The sequence below is a fragment of the Callospermophilus lateralis genome, chromosome 19 (assembly GCF_048772815.1).
Source record: "Callospermophilus lateralis isolate mCalLat2 chromosome 19, mCalLat2.hap1, whole genome shotgun sequence".
Classification (NCBI taxonomy): domain Eukaryota; kingdom Metazoa; phylum Chordata; class Mammalia; order Rodentia; family Sciuridae; genus Callospermophilus; species Callospermophilus lateralis.
In genome coordinates, this window is record NC_135323.1 from 10,490,557 (window position 1) to 10,518,531 (window position 27,975).

General features: G+C 41.8%; 1 protein-coding gene across 1 annotated transcript; it reads left to right on the plus strand.

The window, feature by feature from the left end:
• On the plus strand, positions 1 to 27,955 carry Ercc4 (ERCC excision repair 4, endonuclease catalytic subunit). Its single transcript, XM_076840514.2, has 11 exons — positions 1 to 215; positions 1,602 to 1,782; positions 5,890 to 6,085; positions 7,115 to 7,322; positions 8,919 to 9,099; positions 10,057 to 10,185; positions 11,259 to 11,369; positions 13,223 to 13,820; positions 15,502 to 15,594; positions 21,250 to 21,362; positions 23,568 to 27,955. Exons 1-11 carry the CDS (start codon positions 9 to 11, stop codon positions 24,299 to 24,301), a joined length of 2,751 nt encoding a protein of 916 aa, XP_076696629.1. The 5' UTR covers positions 1 to 8; the 3' UTR covers positions 24,302 to 27,955.
• The last annotated feature ends 20 nt before the right edge of the window (positions 27,956 to 27,975 follow it).

Consider the following 27,975-nt stretch of genomic DNA (forward strand, 5'->3'; position numbering starts at 1 on the left):
GGGCGCCCATGGAGCCGGGATTGCCGGCTCGACGGATAGCCATGGCGCCGCTGTTGGAGTATGAGAGGCAGCTGGTATTGGAACTGCTCGACACTGACGGGCTGGTCGTGTGCGCCCGCGGGCTCGGCGCAGATCGGCTCCTCTACCATTTCCTCCGGCTGCACTGCCACCCGGCCTGCTTGGTGCTGGTGCTCAACACGCAGCCGGCCGAGGAGGTGCGGCGGCCAGTGAGGGGACCCCGGGGCGCCGAGGGCCCCTGAGCGCTTGCAGGCCCTGGCGCGGATGTAGGCTTGCGACAGGGATGGCGGGGCTCGGAGCAGAGGCAGGTCCGAGCACCGAGGGAGGGCGTTGAGTGGGATCCTTGTCACTGCGCGAGGACCCTACTAGAGGAGGTGCTCTGAGCCGAGCGGGGAAATGACAGGAGGAGGAGGATGGGGTGGGGGTGGGATGGAGGACCCTGCAAAGAGGCGCCGAAGTCTGCAGCGGAATCTAGACCTGACAATGGGGGGTGTCCCAAAGCTGGATATTACGGGTGTTTCTGGGGGTGTCAGAGGGTGATGGAGAAGATGCTGAGGCTGGAAACCCCTGTAGTGAAGAAGGAGGCCTGGAGAAATAGCACAGCCCCCAGGAGGGCTAGGGGAAGAGGGCCATGATGTCAGAGGGGAGGGAGCTGGAAGCTGGGGATCCTGGGAAGGTTAACTGAGGTTAGAAGGGCTGACAGTGAGGAAGATGGAAGGGGGACACAACTGGGCTGGGGACTGTTGATCCTGAACACAGCCTGGAAAGACAAGTCTGATCACCCCCTAGATAGAGCAGGTGGCCAGGGGAGAAATGTCAGCAGATATAAGTAACCACAAACTCCTTCTGGGTAAGGGATCCCATTTACTTCATCTACATATCCCCAGTGCTTGTAGAGTAAACTGGAGGGGTAATGAGCTGAGGGACCTGTTGACATTCTAAAGTCCCTCTAGGATGGTTCATGGTAGAACCAATATCCTAAAACACCATATGGAGAAAGGATTCCCTTGTTATCTTCTGGCTTGAGTGGAAAGCATTTCTAGGTAGCAGAAATCTTTTTTAATCCAGAGTTTAAAAGTTATTTTGTTGTGACTGTTAAAGTGCTAATAATGACGAAGTACATTTATTCCATAGTGTGACCCCAAAAACAAAACAACAACAACAAAAAATAACCTGGTTAAGTGTAGATGGGTTGATTGGTCAGCATAAAGTAATAGCCTAGCTTGTGTATTCACTGTTAAATTTATTATCTCTGAAAAAGGCAGAAATTTATTTTAAATACCTGCAGTCTATTAAAAACTGCCCAATAGCTGTGGTGCACATCCTTTAGGATGTGCTGATGCACTCCTGTAATCCGAAGGACTTGGGAAGTCAGTGCAGGAGGATGGCAAATTGGAGACCAGCCTCAGCAATTTAGGAAGGCCCTAAGCAATTTAGCAAGATCCTGTTTCAAACAGTTAAAAAAAACTAGGGATGTAACTCAGTGGTAAAGCACCCAAGGGTTCAGTCCCCAGTTTAAAAAAAAAAAAAAAAAAACCAGAACCTTTGTTATACAACCTACTAATGAGTTTGATTTGATTTAGGAGTATTTTATCAGTCAGCTGAAGATAGAAGGAGTTGAACACCTCCCTTGCCGAGTGACAAATGAAATCGCAAGTAACAATCGCTATGAGGTTTATACAAGAGGCGGTGTCATATTTGCAACAAGTCGAATACTGGTGGTTGATTTCTTAACTGACAGAATACCTTCGGATTTAATAACTGGTAAGAATTTGAAATCTCATTATGTCTACATCCATGTGTACTTTTTTATCTTTGTCTGCCTGCTCTGCCCAACTATACTCTAGATCCTTCTTGTGAGTAGCACAGTAGCACTAGGTCCTTCTTGACTAACCTCACCACAAACAAATGAGCAATGGTTGTGTTATGACCTGACAGGAGCTCATGCGGCATAGGACTTTTTCAGCTCCATCACAATCTTATGGAACTATCATTGTATACATGGTCCATCACTGATGGAAACATTATTAAGTGGTGCATGACTATATGTATAAAGCTTGACTTTGCCTTTTATGTTCAATAAATACTTGTAGTCAACTGGCTTTTGCTTTTACAACTTAACCAGATTTTGAAATGTTTGTAAATTTTTTTTTTTTTTGGGTACCAAGGATTGAACCCAGGGGCACTCAACCACTGAGCCACATCCCCAGCCCTATTTTGTATTTTATTTAGAGACAGGGTATCACTGAATTGCTTAGCACCCTGCTTTTGCTGAGGTTGGCTTTGAACTGGAGATCCTCCTGCCTCAGCCTCCCAAGCCTCTGGGATTATAGGCATGTGCCACCACCCGCAGCTTGTAAATAATCTTTGAATAGTTCCATTAATGCTGTTTTTTCTTAAGAGTAATTATTTCTATGATATTAAATTAGGCCAATTATTTGCTTAATTAATTTTAGAACAATGTTTTTATTTTGGCCAGAATGTATAGAAAAGAATTCGTACATGTAGGAATTCATATCATATAGCTAATTTAGGGACCTTGCTTCTGTGCCCCCTCAGTTTACTATGTGCTTCTCTCCCATCATAGCACCAAAACACTACTTTATATCTTCCTGTTTATTAGTCTGCCGTGCTTGGGAGATAAGTTTCTTAAGCACTAGGAAGACCTTGTTCATCCCAGGCATGTGACTGGTGCATGGCAGATACTAAACACAGTTGTTGGATGCATGATGGACAGAGGCAGTGATATTTACAGTGGCATGGGCCTTGCAGCCAGACTCACCTGACTTTGAATGCTAACATGTTGCTTACAAACAAGTTCCTTAATTGTTAGAACCTTAGTTTTCTCATTTTTTTTTTTTTTTAACCAGAGATGAACCCAGGATCACTTAAATCACTGAGCCACACATCCCCAGCCCCTTTTATGTCTTATTTTGAGACAGGATCTTGCTAAGTTGCTAAGGGCCTTGCTAAGTCGCTGAGGCTGGCTTTTGAACTTTCAATCCTCCTGCCCAAATCAAGAAAATAGTGCCTCTTAGAATTAAAAGGATTAAATGAGATAAAATAAAATGCTCAGCATAGTGCCCGGTACATAGTAAACTCTTAATAAATGGTAGCCTAAAAATGGCTTTTTTGAACCAGAAATCTTTCTGAGTCATGAAGTTTCTTACTGTTGGCTACTTTATCCTAAGCTTGGTTTTATTTATTTATTTATTTATTTATTTATTTATTGACAGAATGAAAGACACATAGAAACTGCCACTAGATGTCACTATTACTCTGTCCGTTCCTCCTCAGCTAGTTAAGGCAGAAAGCTGTTGGAATCCAGGCCACCCTCAGGTCCAGCTTGTAGGTGGTTCCTAATTAAAAGTGCCAGATTCCCTCCCCTTTCTCATCAAGTCTCAACCAGTATTGAAGGTGGGACTGCCCTTGCTTGGCTGAGTGGAATGCAAATTAATGCCAGGAATGAATTCTTTCCAGTTCCTCTTCCCTTGGGATTCTCCCCCAGGATCCCTGTAAGAATCTCATCAGAACTTCTACAGACTCAAGGGCCTTCCCTGGAGCGTGTGACCCCCTGAAAAGTACTGACTCCCCCCCAGCTCCAACCCTTTTCTCTGCTCCCACCTATTGTCACAGCCATTCTTTCCCAGGTCTCCCTGACAACTAGAACTCCTAAATAGAGAGAGAACTTTACAATTATCTACCCAGATTGTACTTTCCAAAGAATGTAAGACAGGACAATGCATCGTTTATTGCTAAAACTGATCCTGCTATCTCCATAGAGAATTCAGAACATCTTTTAAAAAAAAAAAAAATTTTTTTTTTTTTAAAAGAAAGTTCCATGTTAGAGTTTTTTTGTAAACCCAGTGCTGGAATTCAGTTTTATATTCATTCAAGAAACATTTCACTTATTAAGGAGTCCTGTGTTTTGCAGAAAGGTGCTAAAGCTATGAAGGTAAGCAAGCAGTATGGTGAACTTAAGTTCAAATATGGCGGTCTGTGAGCTCACCTTCACTGTGCACCAGCTCTGTGTCTCTAGGCAGGTTCCTTAACTTCTCTGTGCCTTGGTCTTTTTTACCTGTAAATCAGGAATGCAGTAGTGCCTCCCATTGAGGCATAGAGTACCTGAGCTGCAAAATGGGTTCTCCTTCCTTCTGGGTTCTGGAAGAATGACAACCCTTCTGCACACCATATTTTCTAAAATTGAGGTTCACTTTTTCTTCAGTAGTATATTTTTGTTATCTTTAACTTTATATAATATTTCAACCCAAGCTAACTAGACTATGGCCCATTCATAGAATCCTTGGGGAAGACCCATCTACTACATATTCTAAAACTGAGGTTTACCTTTCCTTTAGAAGTCCATTTTTATTATTATTAACTTTATGTAATATTTTAACCAGGCTAATAAAAAGTTGCTTATACATAGAGAGAGTTCTTGGAAAAACAGCCTACTCAGTACAGAATATTTTCTGGGTAGTAAAGTAGCATGTATACATATTGGAAGTTATTAGAAAATATTTTATCTATAGATTTCTAAGTTAATTTTTATCACATTGGAAACATAATTTGATTAGAGTAAATTTTAGTTCCATCCACATAGATCTAACAGGGGTTGAATCCAGGGGTGCTTAACCACTGAGCAACATCCCCAGCCCTTTTAATTTTTTTGCTTTGAGACAGGGTCTTGTTAAATTGCTGAGGCTGATTTTGAATTTGCAATCCTCCTGCCTTAGCCTTCCGAGCCACTGGGATTACAGGTGTGCACCACTGCGCCCTGTTAGATCCAATATTTAAACGACAAAATAGCGGACTAAGATTTGAGTTTATTGAACTATGACAAGGGCTCCAAACTCATCATTAGTATCATTTTTCAAACCCTGTGAGTGATAAAAACTGGTACTGAAAATACACACGTATATGTATGGCAAATGTATGTACATGTGTGTGCGTTTGTAGCACATGTATATAGACACAAATGCGCTTACATAGGGCTTTATTTATCTCTCCAGCTGTCTGTGTATATGTGGTTACCAGCTTGATTTAGGCCTGATATTCTGAGAATCATCGTAGAGTAACTGAGTTTTTGATCCAGAAAATGACATCTGTTTACCCTCATATCATCTTGTGTCTCTCCCTGTCATCACTAATCACATTGCATGAAAAATGGCATGTGTATAAGAAAGAACTTCTGGCCCAAAAGTCTCATTTTATAAATGAGAAAACATGTATTAAGTATATTCATTAAAGGTTCTTACTCTATAATAGACTAGTTTAAATAGACTCAAACTGAAGATACTCTGATTCTGAAAATTCATTCAATCTCATAGGCGATGCAGGCGTTGCCTGAACTTCCAAACTTAAACTATTTTGTTCCCATTGGATTCATATACAAAAAGAATTCACTGCCCACTTGCTTCCTTCAGCAGGCCAGCAACCCTATTCCAGGGCCTGGAGGCTTATTGTTCCCTTAGCTGGGACCATTCTTGGCCCAGATGACTCTGGAGGTACTCTTCCTGTTCTCCATCCCACATCTTTTAAAGCATCACTTTGGTGAAGCCATCCTGTCTAAAAATCCCAAACCACCACCACCGGGCCTCATTCTTCCTCTCTTCTCATTCATTCTTTCTCCTTACCACTTGAAACGTGCTAACTATTTTTATTTACTTATATTGTGTACCCCACGTTCCACAGGGGTGGGGGCTCACATCTCTTTTGCTCGTGGCTGTATCCCCAGCCCAGAACAGGGCCTGCCCCTTCTCAAGTAGGCATTCCAGAAAAGGTAGAAGGAATATGTGGATGAGCAGGTGTGTGTGTGTGTGTGAAAACTGCACGTCTGTTCTGTAGCTTAAACTGTCCCTCCCCCCTTAGGCATCTTGGTGTACAGAGCCCACAGGATAATTGAGTCTTGTCAGGAAGCATTCATCCTGCGTCTCTTTCGTCAAAAAAACAAACGTGGTTTCATCAAAGCTTTCACAGACAACGCCGTGGCCTTTGATACTGGTTTCTGTCACGTGGAAAGAGTGATGAGAAATCTTTTTGTGAAGAAGCTCCACCTATGGCCAAGGTAAATCATGTGTAATACATTTTTGTAACAAGGTCTGCTGTGATTTAATTGCACCTTAAAAATAGAACATAAATATAATACGATGTCAAAGTGACGAATTGTACTAGAGAGATGCCCTATCATGTTCCTAACAAATGCATCCAGATATAAGTATATGTGGTCACCCCATTTGTGAATCTTTGGAAAGTAGAAAGAGATTTGAGAGTTCTTTTTCTGATAGTTACTCAGATCCACTCAAAGACAGCTACTTTACTCCTTCTCAAACATTTAGTGAAGCCCCCAGCAGTTAGAGGCCCACAGACACAACACCTTTCACTGAAATGCAGATTTTATTGGCCAGTTCAGCCACTTCGGGTTTGAGGATTACTCACTGGGGAACTGATGCAGAAAGATTTTTGAAGAATTTATGTAAATTTCCAGGGAAAACAAAGTTTCAATTTTCAAACATTTTTGCAACCTTTGCTAGCAAGTATTTTGTTCATACAGTATGTTAAGAGTAGTAGTTGGGGTTGGGGACATAGCTCAGTTGGTTGAGTGCTTGCTTTGCATGCACTAAGACCCTGGGTTTGATCCCCAGCACCACACACACACACACAAAAAAAAGAGTAGGAGTTGTAATACTTTTCCTTTTTTGATTGTACCTTATTTCAGAGATCAGCAAACTTTTCCTATAAACGACCAGAGAGTAGATATTTTGGGGTTTTCAGGCTATATGGTCTGTCACAATAACTCAGCTCTGTTGTTGAAAAATCAAAAGTAGCCGAAGACAATGGGAAACAGCGGGTGGACTGTGTTTCATAAGCCTAATGAAAACAGGCCTTGAACTTGGCCCAGACCAGAGTCTGCTGACCCTGCCTTATTTGATTTACTTCTACTGATGGAGGTCCAAAGTCATCTTAAAAACATTACCATTTTGCTTTCCATTTTGTTCATTCCATAATTGCATTTGCAAAAACTATCACAGTATTAAAAACTGGAACCAGGAAAACATAGCTCTGTTGAAACTCCAGAAACTATTTGTCTCTTCAGGTTCCATGTGTCCGTCCACTCATTCTTAGAGCAGCACAAGCCTGAGGTGGTGGAGATCCATGTGTCCATGACACCTGCCATGCTCGCCATCCAGACGGCCATCCTGGACATCTTAAATGCATGTCTCAAGGAGCTGAAGAGCCACAACCCAACTCTTGAAGTGGAAGATTTATCTTTAGAAAACGCTATTGGGAAACCTTTCGACAAGGTGCTCTTTTTTTCTTTTCTACTTTAAGTATGATTTGTTGTCATTTTAAAGAATGCAAGTTCTTTTAATATTTGCAGTGTTCTTAATAGAAATTTGCTGTTATCTTAGAATTCAGTTGGAAATGATTTAAGGTATACCTGCTTTGGTTTATCCCTAAGTCTTTGTAGTAAAATAGGGCGGCTCAGCGTGTGAGCATAACTCAATTTTGCAGCTCTTTTGTAAGTAGTCATCTCTTATTTTAACTATAGTCAAGAGGAGTATAAATAACTTTGCTCTGAAATGGCAACATTTGGATATCTACAGGTAGAAGAGTTTTACATAAGAATGCTTCATAATTATGCATGAATTTATCATCTCTTTTTTGGAATAAAAAATAACTTGGATGATAAATGTGAAACTCTCTGTGTCTTAAAATTACATTCCAAATTGAGAAAATGGTATGACATTAGTTCAGGGAGGTTTTTTTTCACCATATGTTAATATTAATAGTGGTATATAAATGTCTAATGCTATAATGAATTATAGATCCAGAAAATGCTGGCTTTTAAAATTTCCAAGCAACTTTTTGTTATACTTTGGTAGAAGATGTTAATGTCTTTTTAAAGCTCTGAATCAATTTCTGTGTTACTGATGATTATCAAAAAGAACAAGTTTAACTTCTCATTTCTCTGATTCTTTCAGAGAATCACTTTTATAACTTTTATATTAACACATAAAACTAATTTCATGTATTCTGTTTCTCCATCCTAAAGTGTGTTATAATTTAATGAGTGCTGATAATTTGTATATATGTTATAAATGGCATATATCATATATATTATACATACACATATATACTATATATGACACTAAACACTAGAAAAATAAAAATAGCCCATATATTTTACACAGGATATCTGTTTATCATCCACTGGCTAATAAAAGTCAAAGCATTGTTTTAGATGTTCTTTTAGTAGTCACATTTAAACATAGACATAGCTTGTATCTTGTTAAAAAAAAAAATTAACCTTTTGTAGATCTTTTTACAAAAGAGGCATGTCGTTAGTTTTATGTCCCGACTTGTCTAGGACAGTCTTGGCATCTTCCTGTGGTCCTGGCGTAATTATTAATAGTAACTCATTTCATTTTTATTAGAGTCCTGGTTCGGCCAATAGATTACATGGTCATCCAAATAACTATCTGCTCGGTATTCAGTTTGTTAGATGAGATGCTGTGCAATGACACTGCTTCTGTTCATTAAAACAAATACTGATTTTCTGATGTTTATTAGGCTTTTTCCTTCCTTGACAATAATATAGATATACATAATAATAGGTTGACTATTATCTGATCATAAATATTGTACCAATAAGATACTCGACTTTGTATTTGAAAAATTAGATTTATTATTAGAATTTTATGAACTGCAATTTTCTAGTCACTTCCTTGGGGAATAATGTTTTGGGGTCCTAATTGTAGTAAAGTATATATCATGTGAAAATTTACTGTTCTAACCATTTTTAGGGAACAAGGAGCAATCCTCATTGAAGGTACAGTTTGTGTTTAGAAAGCTGTATTGAATATATTTAGCAATACTCAGTATTATTCTTGTTTTAGACAATCCGCCATTATCTGGACCCCTTGTGGCACCAGCTTGGAGCCAAAACCAAATCCTTGGTTCAGGATTTAAAGATACTGAGAACTTTGCTACAGTATCTCTCCCAGTACGACTGTGTCACATTTCTTAACCTTCTGGAATCTCTGAGAGCAACGGAGAAGGCTTTTGGTCAGAATTCAGGTGTGATATAACACTATTAATATTATTCTAGGAGTTGATTTGAATGAAGTGTTAGATTTGGGGGGGCCAGATATGGGACGTGCTATATTCAACTACATGTTATATACTAAGATCTCAAATTACATTTTATGTTCACTGCACAAGGATGTAGGTTTTATTGATAGCTAATGTTTCCGCCTACATAACTTCTGTTCTGTGTAATAATAAATATTCATATCCATTCCAGGCAATTTTATTTCTAGAAAAGACCACGTATAGTACAGGCAGTCTCCAACTTAGAAATAGGTTGTGTTCTGGAAGTTTAGTTGTTAGGCATTTAAAATTCATTTTCCCCAAAGAGACAGCAAGGGGTGGATTTCATCAGCTAGTATTGAGGACTGAAAAGAAGAGATTTGCAGGAAATAACACATATACACAACTGGCTGCCATCTTATTTTCCTGCCAGCTACACCCTTCCCCCATTCCAGGACCCTCGGCACAAAGGGTCAAGATTTAATACAATTAATAATTTATACTCCTTCAGAATCATTCTTAAGTCATAACCTATAAACGTAAGGCCGTAAAGAATGAATTTACTGCTAGTACACTTTCCTACCGCTGCCTTGGTTTACACAAATGCATCAACAAAAGTGACCCACCACAGGACTTTTATACCTTTATTGGAAATATCAACACAGTGATAAAAGAAAAGCCAAATAATGTCTTTTATTTTGAGAAGAGTTTGGGCATTACAGACTACCTAAAAACATCTTGGGAACACCCAGGAGTCCATGGACCATACTTCAAAAATCACTAGTCTAGCCAAACAGTGGTAGAGGCCATAAATATGAGGGAAGTCCTGGTAGGTAAGAAAAGAAGATGGCGGCCAACTGGGTATGGTCATTTGACCGTCAAGAGACTATTTTAAATTAACCATGAATTGAAGCCTTTTTTTTTTTTTTTAACTTTTCGCACTAGGTTGGCTGTTTCTTGACTCCAGCACCTCAATGTTCGTAAATGCTCGAGCAAGGGTTTATCATGTTCCAGATGCCAAAATGAGTAAAAAAGGCAAAATGCCTGAAAAAACGGAGATGAAAGAAGGGCAAGGTAATTAAGTCATTAAGAGTGTCTTTTATTTAAGTATTTGGCGTGGAAACACCAAGTTAAAAATGTAAATTACATTCTTCAGCAACATGTTAAATATATATGTGCATGTTATTTGTTCATAAATTGAAGGTATTGAGCATGACAAATCTCAGATTGCCAAAGGATTCCAAATAACAATGATCCAATACCAATCAAGAGTATTCTTACTGCTATGTAAAAACTATAAATTGATTTTTTTAATAAAACTCCAAAGTAACTACTATCTTGGCACTTAAAGTCTTGTGTAACTTTTTTTTTTCTTTTTGGTAGTGGGGATTGAACCCAGGCGTGCCTTACCTCTGAACTACATCCCATCCCTTTTTACTTTTTATTTTGAGACAGGGTCTTGCTGAATGGCTGAGGCTACCCTGAAACTTTCAATCCTCTTGCCTCAGCCTCCCCAGTTACTGGGATTACAGGTGTGCCCCACCATGCCTGCCCCCTTTTAACCTTTAAAGAATGTAAGTAGACTAGAATGAGGAACCTGCGGATTTGATTTCAACATCTAAATATAGTATCAAATATCACTAGTTTTCTTAAAGGGATGGGATAGAATTAATACTTACTTTCTGTCTAGTTTAAAGGTCTGTCTCGAGATTAATTAGTACATATTAATGCTGTCTTTGAGTATTTGTAGAAATAAATGTTTGATTGTTTTCTTCTTTTCTCCATGTTCAGGATTATAAAAATTGGGGGGATTTTGGAAATAATACTATCACTCTATACCAGTTCCCCGTACAAAGCATCACAGTAGACAGCTAACATAGAACCATCTCCTTTTAGCACCATGCATGTAACTTTCTGTTAAGGCTTCATACCACCTGTGTTAGTGCTGGTTTGAAGTATCTGTCATTTAGACCTTAAGTAGGCCCTTTTTAGGAAAGCAGGTTCTATCTAGCATCATTCCATCAATTGATAACTGGAAGGGTGCTGGTGTAAACTTATGAGATGGTGCTGGTGAACTAAAAGCCTTCGGAATACCTGAGGAGTAGATAATTTCACATAGAATGAGGTTATCTTTTATGTCTACGCAGAATCAAAAAAGGAACTGGTCCTAGAAAGCAACCCCAAGTGGGAGGCACTGACTGAAGTACTGAAAGAAATTGAGGCCGAAAATAAGGAGAGCGAAGCCCTTGGTGGCCCAGGTAGGAATAAAGGACATGATGACATTGCTTTCAGAGGCTTTCAAATGAGCCTTAATTTGACAAGCTCTTTAACTATTTTGTTTATAAACTGTAGCTGAATAAATGCCAGTAGAATGCAGATCCTACAGCAGTTTCCATTCTATTCCTTTGATGTGATTTTTCTCCAGGTTAAATCATTGTACATTCATGAAGCAGGTTTTTCACTGATTGGGTTATCAGGACTTCTATTTAAAGATTCAGCTAATCTCTGCATATGTATTCACCAGGCCTTCAATCTGGAATCCCTAAGGAATAAGCCAATGGGTTTGTGTTATAACTCAGCAAAAGAGGCTTAACTCCTGTGGAGTGACATTGGGCTAACCCTAGAAAAAAATACAAATTTTAGGCCTGCTGTCTTCAAACATGGGTGTTCTAGTAGATTGGCACAATAGACCAAACATGAACTATAAATTTAAAAATAAGACCAGATCAAAAAGAAAAGTATCTATTGAGTCTGTGAACTCCTACAAAGCAACCAAGGAGCACCCAGTCCTTGTGTTAGTAAATACACTGATAATAATATCCCAGAACTTACCTGCTATGATTTATGACTCAGGGTCATAGGTGCTCACTGCAGAAAAGTGAAAAAGATAAAGAAATGGAGAAGGAGAAATTGCCTCTAGCAACTGATGTTAACATTGGTGTGTTTCCAGGTTTTCTTTTAAGAGTTTTCTATTTCACACTGTTAAAGTCATAGCATAGTTAACAATTTTTGGATATAGAATTAATGGGTCAAATGGAATTAACATTTTTAAAGTTCTTTAGACTTATTATCACACCAATTTCTATCAAGTTCTCATTTCTTTTAGCAACATAAGAGCTTATCTCTTTTTTAACCTAGCTGTTTGTTATGAGTACTCACGTATTGTACATATAGTTTATATACATCTAACAGTTTTATTAAAATTAATAAAATTTAAGAAAATGTTGAAGAAGATGTTTTAAATTTTGATATCTGATAAGCTCCATAGTTTCTGAAATGCATTTTTTTCTTCTGTGAATCGTATTTATTTCCTTGGCCAATTTAGACTATGTCCACAGTTTGTATTAGCTCTTCATACAGTAACAATTACTAATGTTTGTCATAGTTATTAAAAGTTTTGTGACTTCACCTTTCTTAAATACAACTTTCTATATTATAAAGTAAAGACAGAGGTCTCTGGGGGGAGGTTGTTGTTTTGCAGTGCCTGCCAGGCTAGGCAACTCCTCTGCCACACCTTTACCACAGAGCTACACCCAACCTCTTACACTGCTTTTAAATCTAGATCATCATCTCCATCAAGAGATGGATAGTCACTTATTTTTTTATTTTATTTATTTAATTTTTTAGTCATAGTTGGACACAATATCTTTATTTTATGTATTTACTTTTATGTGGGGCTGAGGATCGAACCCATCACCTCCCGCGTGCTAGGCCAGAGCTCTGCTAAGCCACATCCCCAGCCCACTTCTTTTTCTTCTTGAGTTAATTTTTAACATTTGACTTTATAATCCATTTGGAATTTATTTGGGCATAAAAGATCCTCTGCAAAGTTATTAATTAAAAAGAGCTTCCTTAAAGCCACTGTTCTGCTGCGGCTGTACTTTCCATGAGACTCTAAATAGCTCTGGCTTCAACTTGACACAAAAGATTTAAGAAACCCTGCCAAAGAGGGAAGGGAAGGCACGCAATGAGCACCCAAGACCCTTTTTAGACGATTTGTAACTTGTGGCTCCTTTAGAGGAGGCTGAGATGCCTTTGCTTTGGAGGAAGCAGTGGGGGACGTGGGAAGGGACCGGCGCAATCCCCAGGTAACGCTCTTCCCTGCTTCTAGGCCAGGTGCTCATCTGTGCCAGCGATGAGCGCACGTGCGCCCAGCTGCGGGACTACCTCACTGCGGGCGCCGAGGCCTTCTTGCTGAGGCTCTACCGGAAGACCTTTGAGAAGGACAGCAAAGCTGAAGAGGTGTGGATGAGATTCAGAAAGGAGGACGGGTCCAAGAGAGCCATGAAATCCAACAAAAGACCCAAAGAGCCCCAGAACAAAGACCGGGCCTCGGCCAAAGACCGGAGTCTCAAGAAGAAGAAGCGAAAGTTGACGCTGACTCAGATGATAGGAAAGTCAGAGGAACTGGAAGAGGCCGCGGACGTGGAGGAAGGTTACCGCCGAGAAGCGGGCAGCAGCCCGGAGAGTGGCGAGGAGGAGGTGAAGCACGAAGCCTTCGATGTCAATCTGTCCTCGGATGCCGCCTACGGGATCCTCAAGGAGCCGCTCACCATCATCCACCCACTGCTGGGCTGCAGTGACCCGTATGCGCTGACCAGGGTGCTGCACGAAGTGGAGCCGCGGTACGTGGTGCTCTACGACGCAGAGCTCACCTTTGTCCGGCAGCTGGAAATCTACAGGGCAAGCAGGCCCGGGAAACCTCTGAGGCAAGTCACAAAGAACATGGGCAGTTTATTACCTCCCACATTCCAGTGTGACCACGCAGGTTGGGCTTATGGAACCTTATTTTGCTTTTTGATGAATCTGAGCAGCCTGGGACGAATGTCAGATGCAGTAGCTGAGCATCAGACCTAAGGGACTACCCCTGTTCTTGTTGCGCTGCACAGTGTTCTTTCTGTGATAGTTTCCAACTTATGGGGTGCAGTATCTGAAAAAGATTAGGGAATGTTTTAGCATTCTAAGTTCTACCAGAAGTTATAACTATGACTTGGCTGAATCATTTTAATCTTATAAAATGTCTTTCTTATAAATTTTAATAAGTGACTCTCTAAATTACATCCACATAAAATGAAAGCATTTGGGGGAGGATTGCTATACCCAGTTTTCTTGAGTTTCAAGAAGGATCAAATGAAAAAATCTACAGAAATACCACATGAGAAAATGATGCCTCCCAAGGAATATAGTATTCTAGCTCTCCACTTATCTGAGGGGAAATAAACAGCAAAATTAATATCCTGAACTCAGCCTGAACCAAAAGCAGAGCCAAAAGAAACCTTTCTCGCAGTCTAACTAATGCAGCCTTTCAGAGTGGAGATGAATGGAGGAGCTGGATCAGAAATAATGCAAAGATAAAGAGATTAGATGAAGCTGGTAAAATCACTACAGGCTGGTAAATTTTTCATACTTTACTATCGATCAACTTTGTAGCTAGTGTGTGTGTAGAAGTTTCTTTCTTGTCTGAGCACAGAATAGCATATTATTTGGAGCAGAAGAGACCCCAGGGTACAGCTACCAGCTCTGTCAGTGGGAAACTAAGGCCCAGAAGTGGCGAGGGACTTGGCCTCAGCCACAGGATGCATCCACAGGAGAGCCAAGGCCCCTTAACTCTTTGCCCACTGATTTCCCTGTCTGTTCGTCAGAGAAACATAATCCAGGAAGATGAAGGCTAAAAGAAAAACCAAGGCTGAAAAGGGAGAGTACCTCTGATAAAGAAAACCACTGAGGAGCAGAGGTGCTTAATTCAGCTTTTAGCTGCAAACAAGATATATTAAAAGCAGGCCTTTTTAAGAGAAAATATATCAAATTATTTTTTGAGATGCCTAATAGAATCCATATGTCCTTTCCATCCATGTACTTATATAAAATGTGTGAAGGCTCTGTTCTGTTAATATGTGAATAAAAGAAAACCAAGAAAGTATTGTGAAGGTAAAGGTCATATAGATTCATCTGTTTATTTTTCACCATCATGACCTTTTATAAGCCGGTTTTTATAACTCTTCTCCAGCTTAAGTTTGGCAGAGATGCAGAGAAAAAATTAAAAAAAGAGAAGCCTCTAAAATTCTGTTTTATGTTTATGAGGAAAGAATTATTCTATCCCTCCAGATAGATTTCAGTATTATCCTTCACTCTGTTCCCCCATTTGATGAAAGAATTAAAAAAACAAAACAAAACAAAACAAAAAAAACCTCTTTGGGTATTGAGACCTTTGACAGGTGGGGTTTAGGCAGCTGAATTTGACTAAGTACGTAAAGAATGGTAACTTTGATTCTTAGTCAAACATTTATTATTTGAGCAGCCTGGGTTGCTGGTTTCAGATGCTCTGCTGCTCCTTTCATGGATTAAAAAGTACGTTCCTGCAGCCTAAAGGAGTTCTGTCTTGACTTGCAGGGTTTACTTTCTCATATATGGAGGTTCCACAGAAGAGCAACGCTATCTCACCGCTCTGAGGAAAGAAAAGGAAGCTTTTGAAAAACTCATCAGGTACTCCCTCAATGATCAGCATGGATGTCTCGAGAACACCAAAGGCCTTTTACAGGCCAGGGGCCTCTCGGGTGGGGGAAGATGCTCCAGCCCTGGACAAAAGGGGAGGGGGAGGATGGGGAGTGGGGTCCAGCCAGGGTGTCCCCAGACTGTGCCTCCTGCATACTTGCCTTTTCTTCCTCCCCTTCTCTCCCACCATCTCCACTGATTTTCAGCAGTTTAGTTAATAGAGCACAGTTGTGTCCCCTACGTGGAATGCTTCAGACTAGAAGTTTTGTTTCTTTTTTCTTTTTTTATTTTGGAATATTGGCACATACATAATGAGATTCGTTAAGATAGGATCCAAGTCTAAAAACAAAGTTCATTATGTTTCAAATGTACCTTGTACACATGGCCTGAAGGTCATTTGAGACAGCTTTTGTAGCACACCTGCATTTCGACTGCACCCCACGACAGAAGTCAGCCGGGGGATGTTTCATTTGTACTATCATGTCAGCACTTAGACAGTTTTGGAACATTGTGGATTTCAGATTTTTCAGATTAGGGATGCTGGACCTATATTGGGAAAAATGTTAAAGAAAACTTCTGCTTCTAAAAAACTATAATAGGAAACATCCAAAATCTTACTAAAACATTGCTTCTTTAAGAAATGTCTTCTTAAGTCTCCCTCCTCCCCACCTTCTGCACAAGATTCCTCCTTTTCCACTGAATTGTGATTTTTTTTCCCCTCCTTGTAAAATCTCCATTGTCCGTAGGTGGGTGGCTACTTTACCATTTACTGGGAAATACTTTTATAACCCATCCAGTTCTGATCCCCATCAGTAGAAACATTCCAGGGAGAAAAAAATTAAGATGTTGTTTATCTGAACATATTTGTATGCTTTTAATAATGGAGATCTGTAACAATCCAAATTCCAGTAAAAAATTTTTTTCAGCTTAACATAAGGAAAATGTTTATGAGATACTTACAAACTGGTTGGCTACCTCTTGCCCTTGAAAGCTTTCTAGAAATCTGATGATCCTCCACCAGGGATCTTGTCAATGATCTTGTCATTGGAAATTGCAGTTAGGTATGGGAAGATGATCTCTAAGGGGCCTCAGAAGCCAGGGCCAAGGCTGGATCAGGCATCATTGAGCTAAGCCACAGAGAGGCTAGACCTTCAGAGACCACGGCCTGCATGAGTGTGGCAGGTCCACACCAGGCTTCCACCCCTCAGACACTGGCGAGGTACCAGTGGCAACAAGAGGGCAAAAATTATTTTTTAGTGGCAGTCAGCCTGCCAGGGCACTAGACAGGATTTCAAAAATGGACAGCCATCCTGCCACACTGCCTCTATGTTCTGGGTGGGAATAGTCTATGCCTTCTTGGAGTTTGTCCTCCCGTGCAAAAGACCTAGACTCTAAATGACCATAAAGAGCATAATAAATAGGGTTGAGAGCACTGCCAACAGCAAAGGTAAAAGAAAAGATTTAGCAGGAGAGCGGGTGGAGGGATCAACCTAGGCCAGAAGCCGGTCGGGAGCAGCTGCAGGAGGCAGGGGTGTTCAAGCTGGTTCTGGAAAAAGCTGTGGGATTTTCCAGACAGATGGGGTGGAAAGCGGTCACGCTGAACAAAGGGCTCGGGAGTGCTAGAGGCCCACTGAGGGTTTGGGACTTTAGGGCCCAGGACAGCACTGCAGTGCTCTGAGTGGGAATGTGACTTAGGTGAATTAGTAAAGGTTTTCTCTGACATGAAACTGAGAAATGAATCAGCGTGGAAACTAGTCAGAAGGCTGATGGGATTGTCGGGTGAGAGAAGGTGGCCTGCATCACTGGGTTAATGGAGAGGACGGGACAGATTTAAGAGATATTTAAGGAGCTAGAATCAAAGAATGGTGATGTGGGCCAGTACCTCCTACCCATTTTTTTACTCTTTCTTAAAAAACATCCTTTCCCTATATTGTCTCTAATTAAAGTAATTGTCACCAAATCACAAATGAACACCGAGAGCTAAAATATTCAGATTAGGGTATTAGTGTTCCCCTCAAGGGTCCCCAAGGCCACTCTGAGACTCACTGGTTCTCTAGAAGGGTTCACGTGACTCAGAAAGACTGTTATGTTCACAGTTGGGTTTATTACAGCAAAAGGATACAGATTAAATCAAGGGAAAAGACAGGCAGGTGACATCCAGGGAAACCAGGATTATGCTTCCAGGTGTCCTGCCCTAGAGTCACAGAGATGTGCTTAACTCTCCCGGCAGCCATGTGCGAACGCACAGGCAAGGATTGGCCGCAGAGAAACTCATAGAGCCTTGGCCTCCAGGGTTTTCACGGGGGCCCAGCCACGCAGACCCCAAACCTCAGAGCAAAACCTGGCATTCACCACGAGCCACATTTTTAGCATAACTGTCTAATCAAACGGGGACAAGGGGACATGGGCCCAAGGCCTCAGGCAAACAAAGCCCTCTTACCAAGAAGAATATTCCAGGGCTCATCACTCATGAGCCAAAGGCCATTCCCAAGGAGACAGGCCTGTCTGGGAAGTGGGCAGTTTGAACATCTCCTGTCAAGTGAATTAACCCTTTCCCTGCAGGGCACGGTGGCCAGAGGAGCTTAGACCGCCAGGCAGGAATCGTCTGAGGGGGTGGGTTTTCTGTACCAGCCTTTAGCTGTGTGGCTGCCTCTTCTTTGGTACATCAGGAACCTAATTGAGCAAGTGGTACTTTTAGTAGGTAGTGGTCAGGTACAGGGGACCCCATGTCACTCTGGTTTATGCTCAGTGACATGTAAGTGAACCCCCACACCTAGACCTCACCCAGCAGAACCTGGAACATGGAGTCCCCCACTTCAATGGTACAATGTTTCCACATCAGGTTTTACTCTAATTTTATTTAAGATCCACCATAACTTTTTCTAAACTCTCAATGGCAATTGCCTACTTGCCATAAATGAGATCTCTCGTATTACACAACAGTCAGATGGTTCTGCTATCTAGAATCCTAAGATATTTGCCTTCCCAGAAAACCTGGGGAATTTGAGAGGTGTTTGTTTAGAAAACAGCATTTGAGGTGTCTCTCTGCTGAAAGAGCATTTCCCCCGCTCTGTACTTAGAAGAAAATTGAACATGAGAATAAGATAATGTGCTTTTGCCAAGGCCTCCATGGGTGGTGTAAGAACAAAAGCAACACTCCTATTTAACCAGAAGGGAATGAATCAGGCAAACTGGCAGGGGAAGAATTGTTGGGCTGTGTTAAAGATGAGTAGATTACAAATGATAAGAGAAAAGAGACCACACTGCTAGGTATTGATAATAAAATGTTCCCCGGGTAGAAAACTGTAAGATCCTCAGCATGCAAAGTCTTGAGGAGGTCACGGCTTTTCAAAGGAAGTGGTGAGACTATTGGAAATTTTACTGTTAGAAGATACAGTCACAAGATAGGTTCGCTGGAGGGCTTGAGTAAGTGCCCATTTGAAGAGAGACTTCTAATACAGCACCTCCTTCCTATATTAAAATATTGTGCAAGCTGTTCATATGTCACTGAAAATATCAAAGCAAAAGCAGGAGCCCTCAGTACCTTAGATTAAGCAGAAGCAGGATGCTGAATTTCCAAAATTATTTTGTGTCTATCTCGCAGACTAACTCTGATAGTTATGCTAAATGGGAGGACAAGGAATAAAAGGTTTACGATGATGGCAAGTTCCTATTAAGTGAATTTGAGAGACTGGTTAGAAAGGCTTATCTTCCTCAGAGTCCAGGTTTCATTTCTGGGGTCTATTTTTTTCTCACAAATGGAAACAGTCATGGAATCATTTGAAATCATTTTTGGTCTTTTAGTGTAACCCTGGATGTTTCGGGGATGCGGTTACCACATTCTAAGGACAGTACAGCAGTCCTAACAGCCACACGGATGCTGCAGTTATTCTGGGCCAAGCGCTGTTCAGAGCAGCTTACGTGTCTAACGCAGTCCTCAGAGCAGTCTTTTGAAGTGAGTTTTATTATTAGCCCCATTTTACAGATGAAGAAATTGAGGCAAAAATCCATTAAATGACTTGCCTAAAGTCACACAGCCAGTAAGTGGTTCAGATTCTCAGGACATGGAACAGGATCTGCACTCTCACTGCCCCCCGACAGGTGACAGACCAATCAGGAAAGGGGATGCCGGCCCACGTGTGATATGTAGCTTAGCTACTCAAATAAGCAGAAATAAAGAGGGGGAAAAAAGAACAAAAACAATGAATTTGTTAATTCCAAATGTTCAAGGAAAAAAAAATTATAGGAGCAAAAATTTTCTTGCCTGATTAGCCTTTTGTCCTAACCAGCGAGTGGCTGTGGTGGAGCAGCAAGGCATGGCCTCCCCAGCCATTGCCAAGGTGAGGACGGTCCAGCGGGGAGAATGAGGAAGAAAGCACAGCTAGAACCTTGTCTGCCCCCTCACCATCTATTTATGCTGAACTGAGAATAACTTTGCATCTGTAGATGCTTTCAAATAGTCTAGAATTTAAAATTATCATTTCTGTTCTTTAGTGGTATTTTTAAGTGGTATTCTGCTCTAAAACATCATTTATCCAGAGTGGCTGAAGAATTGGTCCATTTGATTTCATTTCCTTTAATCAGAAAATCTCAGTTGCTCCGACCCTTGCTGAGGTTGGTTAGCACTGACCAAGCCCCTTCTGCCTCGCTTACTCTGGCCCGTTCTGCTGCAGTTCCTCAGTTCTGCAAGTGTTTTCCAGGGCTTTCTTTGTTTCCTCAACTCGGCTATAAGCCCCTGGAGGGAAGAGGCCCAGCGACTCTGTCTCTCCTGTCATACCTGGCACAGATGAGACACTCAGTACTTGCTGTTTCATGAGTTAATTATAGCATCCTTTACTGGTTTTGAAAAATGAGTACAGCAAACCTAGGATACTCTGGCGGTGACTGCTGAGGAACGTGTCATGCCATAGCTTTGAATTGCAAGCCTTAGTTAGAATTGTGATCTGCAATCACAGACACAGACCGAGCCACCTTGAAGTTAGGGGTCCCTGCACGGTGGTGTCTGCATCCCCAGGGCCTAGCCCAGCACAAGGGGCACTGCACAGTGTCCTTCAGTGGATACCCGAGTGATGGTTGAACACTACTGCTGAGATGTTGATTTTCTCTTTCCATCTCTGGTAGAAATTTGGTTCATGCATGAACCTGCATTTCCCTTTAAAATTGAGGGTGCTTAAGGGAGCCACCCACCTGGAGATTTTTAAATCAAAGTGCTATCGTATGTGTGTTTTCATTTTCTTAATCATTGATTTTCTAACCTCTAGTTAATGAGTACCCTGAAAATATATATGTAAATGATTCATTTTAAGTACCAATAACACGTTAGCTTTACACACAGCTTCACATCAACTCTAACATTTTTTACATGCATGTTTATTGTCTCAAAATACTTGAATATAGAAAAAATATATAAATAGCTGGGTTTTTTTTTTTAACTCTAGAGGATCAAGAAGTAGCACCCAACCAAGAAATTCTTCCCGCTCCCTTCACCCATCACGTGCACCTGTGTGTTCCCTTCTGATGTATTTCTCATACTCTCTTTTACAGTGACAGTCACGTAGATCACATCAGATATGAAAATTCTCAAAAGATTAAAATCTAGAATTTCGAAATCAATTCAAAAAAATGTGTCGATGTTTCCTCCCCCAGGGAAAAGGCAAGCATGGTCATCCCTGAAGAAAGAGAAGGCCGAGACGACACCAACCTGGACCTTGCAAGAGGCGCAGCATCAACTAATGCGTCCACAGACACCCGCAAAGCCGGTGAGTCCTGCCCTCTGCCAAGAACCTCTGTTGCCGGGAAGGAACTTGGCTTTTCTCCAAAAACTCCTAAAAACAGAGATGGGGCCACGGAGAAGACATCAGCGCCCACACTCCAGCCTGGGTTCTGCCATTTAATAGCCACACATCTTCCCCAGAACAAAGCCACTGGGTCACCTGTAAAACACATCAGGTTGAATCCCGGGCTCGTAAGCTTAGAAGTGGTTGTATCCAGTATTAGATCTAGAACAGTTGATTGAGACTCAGAATGCTCTTTTCCAAAGAAACTTTGGTGGATGCTGATTAGGTTTTGGTCTTAAATCAAAAAAGCCAATGTGACCTCCAGCTGAGAGGATTTCTCCCTCCTTCCTCTGCCTCTCCCTTCAGGTGTACACCTAGGGGAATTATTCTGGGCACATACATCCCAGGTGTCTGGCAATCTCGTTTCTGTGCAGTGTTTGCACTGGCATGCCAACAAGTTCTGCCGAAGGCCAAGTACACCATGAACCAGAAGTAGCCATTTCCCACTCCCAAGTCCCCATTTTCCTGTGACAGCAGCTGGTGGGGCTGAAAGTCCAGCTCAGTGGTAGTGATTACCTAGCGTGCACCAAGGCCCTGGGTTCCATCCCCAGCACAACAAAAATAAAAAATAAAAATGTAACCCATGAAAACAGCTGGGATTGGCCAAGCAACATGAAAAAAACAATAAAATTGAGTTGATTTAATACTGGTGAGGTCAGGGCCACTGAGACCACTGGGTCTCAGAATTTAGTAGACTCCAGAGTAACCTCAAGTGCTTCTAGAACTATAGATTCACTGGCTTCCATCTATAGAAACTCTGATTCAGTGGGTGTGGAATGGACTCTGCATCTCCTCTGATGGAAGTGGTCCTTGGACCATGCTTTGGGAAACACTGCCTTAGAACATCTGTGTCTTTTTTGATAAGATTCTTAACAACTCATCAAGGTTGGTGACATTTCATGAAGGACTGCAGAGTGGAAGACACTATGAGAAGGATATATAAGAGCATGTAGGTACCACACAGAAGTCTCTTAATGGAAGTCTGCCCTTTTGAGTTCCATCCTTGAAGCCTCCATATGAGTTTCCTATTGATGCTGTAACAAATTCCCATAGACTTGGTGGCTTGAAATAGCCCACATTTATTGTCTTGCAGTTCTGCAGGAAGGTCAGAATTCCAAATTGGTTTCAGTAGGCTAGGATAAAGATCCAGCAGGGCTGTGTCCCTGCCAGAGGCTCCAGAAGAGAATCCCTTTCCCTGTTTTTGTTTTTGTTTTTTTTTCCAGTGCTAGAAGCTATCTGCATTCCTTAGCTCATAGCCTCTTCCTCCACCTTCAAAGCCAGTACTACAATGTCTTCTCTCCTCTCTGACCCTCCTCCTTCCCTCTTTCACTTCTAAGGACACCTGGGCCTACCCAGACAGTCCAGAATAATCTCCCAATCTCCAGATGCTTAACTTAATCACATGTGCAAAGTCCCTCTGACCATGTCAAGTGTTTACACCTTGCAGAGATTGGGGTTTGGGCATCTTTGGGGGGCCATAGCTCTGCAATACCCTCCATAGCTGTAAGTGTAGTCCCTAATAGCAGCATTAGCATCTCCTAGAGTTTTGTTAGAAATGGGGAGTCTTAGGACCCTAAGTCCCAGCCCTACTCTTTACACCATCCCTGGTGATATGTGTGTACATGAGAGCATCAGAAGCTGTGTTCCTGTTTTTCTTGCAGTGTCCTCTTTTCCCATGGACCCTCTTTTCTCTGGACTCACTGAAATCATTGCAGCAGCTCTAAGGCAACTGACTCAGTGAGCATGCTAAAGTGTCTAGTGTGTAGCTGGCTCTGTCCTAGGACTTGGGAGTGCATGCCCAGCGCCATGTAGTGGGCACAGTGAGGGCCCTTGGAGGGAACAAACCAGCGCAAACCAGAACAGACATGCCTGTACCCGTGAGTCATTGCAAGTTAGGAACGACCCATAGAGGCCTCTCGGTTCTGTTTAGTTTTAAGGGAATTCACCTCTGCCTTCTCTATAAATAAACGTTGTAGAAAAGAGAGAAAAATGTGGAATAATGCCACGTGGCATTATGTAACCATCCATCAGAGGATAACAACAGAAACACGATATCAAACTCTATCAGAGCTCCTCCAAGGGTGTCTCCCCAGTGACATTACTGAAAAGGCTCCCTTTTTTTTGTAGGTGGCCAAGAACAGAACGGAGTGCAGCAGAGCATAGTAGTGGACATGCGCGAGTTTCGCAGTGAGCTGCCATCCTTGATCCACCGCCGGGGCATCGACATTGAGCCGGTGACTCTGGAGGTGGGCGACTACATCCTGACCCCGGAGATGTGCGTGGAGCGCAAGAGCATCAGCGACCTGATCGGCTCCTTGAACAACGGCCGCCTCTACAGCCAGTGCGTCTCCATGTCCCGCTACTACAAGCGCCCGGTGCTGCTCATCGAGTTCGACCCGAGCAAGCCCTTCTCCCTCGCGTCCCGCGGTGCCTTGTTCCAGGAGATCTCCAGCAACGACGTCAGCTCCAAACTCACCCTGCTCACGCTTCACTTCCCCAGGCTGCGGCTTCTCTGGTGCCCGTCCCCCCATGCCACCGCCGAGTTGTTCGAGGAACTGAAACAAAATAAGCCGCAGCCCGATGCGGCCACGGCCCTGGCGGTCACGGCCGACTCCGAAACCCTCCCCGAGTCGGAGAAGTATAACCCTGGCCCCCAAGACTTCTTGTTAAAAATGCCCGGAGTGAACGCCAAAAACTGCCACTCCTTGATGAACCACGTCAAGAACATCGCAGAACTGGCCAGCCTGTCCCTGGACAAGCTCACGGGCCTCCTGGGCCACGCTGCCAACGCCAAGCAGCTGTACGAGTTCCTTCACACCCCCTACGCGGAAGTCGTGTCTCAAGGGAAGGTGAAAAAGTGAGCAGTCTTGTCCTCCCTCGACCGGCGCAGCCCTCCCTGCCAGCCGCACGGGGTCATTACTAACCCTCCGCTCAGTGATTCCTTCTTTTCCAGTGCTTTCAAGGATTGTGCGTTCTGTCTCCAAGGTCGGTGGACCAGAAGCCAAGCTTCCTGTGCACGTTGGGCTTAGGTGTCTCTCTAACTGTCCCTGGCCTCTCTCTCTTCCCCTACCCGCTGCACTGTCCAGGTCAGGCCTAGTATATTCCATCTCTAAATGAGGAGTGTCAGGACCAGACAGAGGTTCTGCGAGTGTTCATAGAAGGCTGCTGGGAAGCAAGCAGGAATTTGTGTCTCCTACACGAACTGATGAGACACACAATCATGTTCTTACCCGCTCTCTACCCAGGGCCCTCTGGAACCCTGAGGAGGAGCCTCTCTGCCATTCCTCACCAGTTCTTTCCACCACATTTCCTTCAATTTCATACTCCTTGGGGACTTCCTACTGCTGATTTAAGAGAGCCGCTTCTAAAGCTGGCTGACGAAGTCTCCTAACCACCCAAATATATGCAGCACCTACTATAACTTGGTTATCGGAAACCAGTACTTTTAAGACATAAAATGAATTACCTGTTCACAGAATCGAGTGGTACAGGTGCAGGAGCCCTTAGAATTCTCACTTCTTGCACATGGTCAGTCTCCTAAATCCCAAAGATCTCTAAGCCCAAATGAATATTCACAGTCTTGTAAAGACTCCCACTTTTCCCACCTGTCTTCACTAGACTAAGAAACTCATACCACATCCTCCGGAAACACCTGGTCCTCTGAGTCCCCATGCCTCCTGTTCCTGTACCAGGCACCTCCTCCTTTTCCTGGGTGAGCTCTCCAACATGAGCAACCCTCAAAGCTTTTAAGATTGAGTTTTCTTTCTTTCCTGTTGAGATAAAAGGATTATAGATAAATGGAAGATCAAAGCATAGAATATATAAAAGCTCAAATGAAATGTATAAAGAGACTAATTCCTTCTAAATCTCCTCCTGATTGACTTAGGTCTGCTTTTTACTGGGGTGTGCATGCAAGGTCTCCATAGCATCTCTGCAGTTTTTAAACTTTGATATTTAAACATTATTAACTTAGCTATCATTATTCACTGTTTAGTAACGAGCAGTCAATTTTCTACCTCAAGAGCTGCTATAGGCATCAGTTCTGCTGTCCCTATCATCCGGTATAACCTTTGCTCAGTGTCAGCTCTTTCTTGGTTGGTCATGACGAACTAGGACAGTGACCCTTGTAACAGAAATGTGTCTTCTCTTTTAACAAAAGCACTTACTGAACCTCTCATTGGCATCTTGATTTGTTGGTACTTAAAAGTATGTTGGTCCCTCATTGTCCGTGGAGGCTGGTTCCAGAACCCTCCTGTGGCACCAAATCTATGGATGCTCAGGTCCCTCCTATAAAACAGTGTAGTCTTTGCACACGACCTGTGCACATCCTGCTGTGTATTTTAAACCATCTCAGATTATCTAAGTATTTAATACAGTGTAAACGCTGAGTAAGTAGCTGTTAGACTGTTCTGTTTAGAGAATAATGACAAAGGGGAGGTTCTATATATATTCAGCACAAATGCAGTTTTATTTTGTTTCCAAAATCTTTTAGATTCTCAGTTAAATCCACGATACAGAACCCTTGGATGCAGACTGTGGGTTTGGAACTCCCTACAGGGCACTTCAGGAAAGAATTGAGGGGTATCAAGAGCCAGTTTGATGACCATGAACTCCGTAAGGTGATGTAGAGAACAGAGAAGGAAACAGGTGGAATAAAGATTTGAGCTACCAGTTTTGTCCCAGGGATAAAACTATACCCTCCAGGGTAAGAAACAAACCCACTGAATGATGACAACATTAATTGTTGGCATTCACTTCTGTATTTATTATTTTATGGAAGAGTTCAATCATAGTGTATTAACCACTAAAATAGACATACCACTTCAAATGACAATGGTCATTATCACATTTCTTTACCCTAGCCTAGCACTTCAGCTTCGGGTATATAATTTCTATTTTTTTCTTGTATAATTCCACCTTCCTTTTATTGTTGTGTCATTACATAAAACAAAAATCTTCACATAGTGTGTTCCATGATGGGGGTTTCATTCCAAGCGTTCAAAACTTAAGTCCTTCTGAGAGCTACCATATTAAGCAACCCGTGTCATCTGATACAATGTGGATAACAGTCTCAACTGTATTTATTTCCAGTGTCCCTCAACTCTCAAAATCTGCTGCCTGCTCTTGTACCTACGGGGACATGAAGACAGGTACTCCGTCTCTTGTATGTTTGAATTTCGACCAGTAATTTCTAATGAACTTTAATTGGTCATTATAGGTGAAAGACTCTCCCTGTTACTTCCTCTCCCAACTAAATGAGTGTATTTTAATGTATTTCCAGTTATGGAAAACTTTCAATATATTCATCAAATATTTACTTTTCTCAAATTTTTTTATGAATTTTTACAATCAAAGAGTCTTTGATAAAGGAACTACAGATGCATGCCGTTGCAAAATTAAAGTATTACTTTATTTTCTAGCAACATTTTACTAACTTTGCCTTTTTCCTTCCAACTAGCAAATATCCAATTTACTGGTGAACTCATGTGTAGCTTTTTCAAAGCCTTTTTTAAAAGCCAGATAGATCATCATTGCTGTTCTGATTTTACAAGTTTTTTTGCCTAAAAACTTGAAAACACATGAAATATTGTAAGAAATCATTTTGAGTTTTGTTTATTTAAATCATAGTACCTCCCTTGATATTCCTTAAAATTACACAGGAAGAAATCATTTTTCATAGTGGCCGTAAATACTGTAAGTCACTGTTTCTTTAGTCTGAGGTTTAGTAGACTGGGTGTTTACTAAGAATGCAGTTCCCCAGCTCAGCAGGACCTGAAGATAATTGTCTCTCGTTCATCAACCCATCAGGACACAAAGGAGTAAATATAGGTTTGGTGGTGGTGAGGTGACAGTACAAGACTAAGCCTGGGCCTTCAGCAGGAAAACCTTCCCTGAAGCAAATCTGGGGAAAGTAGCCAGGGGAGGGAGACAGGCATTATTGACCTTCGTTCTTGGTTTTGAAGCATAATTTGATCTTTTTTTTTTTTGACTCAGAGAACTTTAGGGAAAGTCTCCTTTGTCTTCAGTTTAACCTAGAAATGGCCCCTGAAAAACCAACACATTAGGAAGATTCTTTTCTCAGCCTAGAGTATATTCACATGTCACCAGGCTCCGAAATGAGTTGTCACTGTGCTTTATTATTTTGCCTCATAGCTATTTCCTTTCCGATCCTGAACTTGAACACTTCATGACCCATCTTTTTAGCAGCCTTCACCACTGTGCTAGTGTTTTTTTTAAATTTATGGTTGTGTAAGTCAAGAGTTGGATGGGAGGAAGAAGAAACTGAAATATATCTATCTGTCACCAATGTGTGTGTGTGCGCGTGCGTGTGTGTGGTAAAATGTATATTTATTCAACATCCTCCTCAGTATGTTACAGACAAAGCAAAAATAAAATGTATAGTGAAAGGGCATATATTGCCAACAACGTGTTAGTAAGTATTTAAAATTCAGAGTATCTTTTCTTTTTCATTACGCAGAATAAATTATTAAAGCTTAACATTGGTGAACCACTCACTGCCTGTGCTGTCTGACTT

Coding starts and splice junctions, on each gene's coding strand:
- Ercc4 (XM_076840514.2), top strand. CDS start 9: ATGGAGCCGGGATTGCCGGCTCGACGGATAGCCATGGCGCCGCTGTTG. Junction 10,186..11,258: donor GGAGATGAAAGAAGGGCAAG/GTAATTAAGTCA, acceptor ATGTCTACGCAG/AATCAAAAAAGGAACTGGTC. Junction 15,595..21,249: donor GCTTTTGAAAAACTCATCAG/GTACTCCCTCAA, acceptor TTCCTCCCCCAG/GGAAAAGGCAAGCATGGTCA.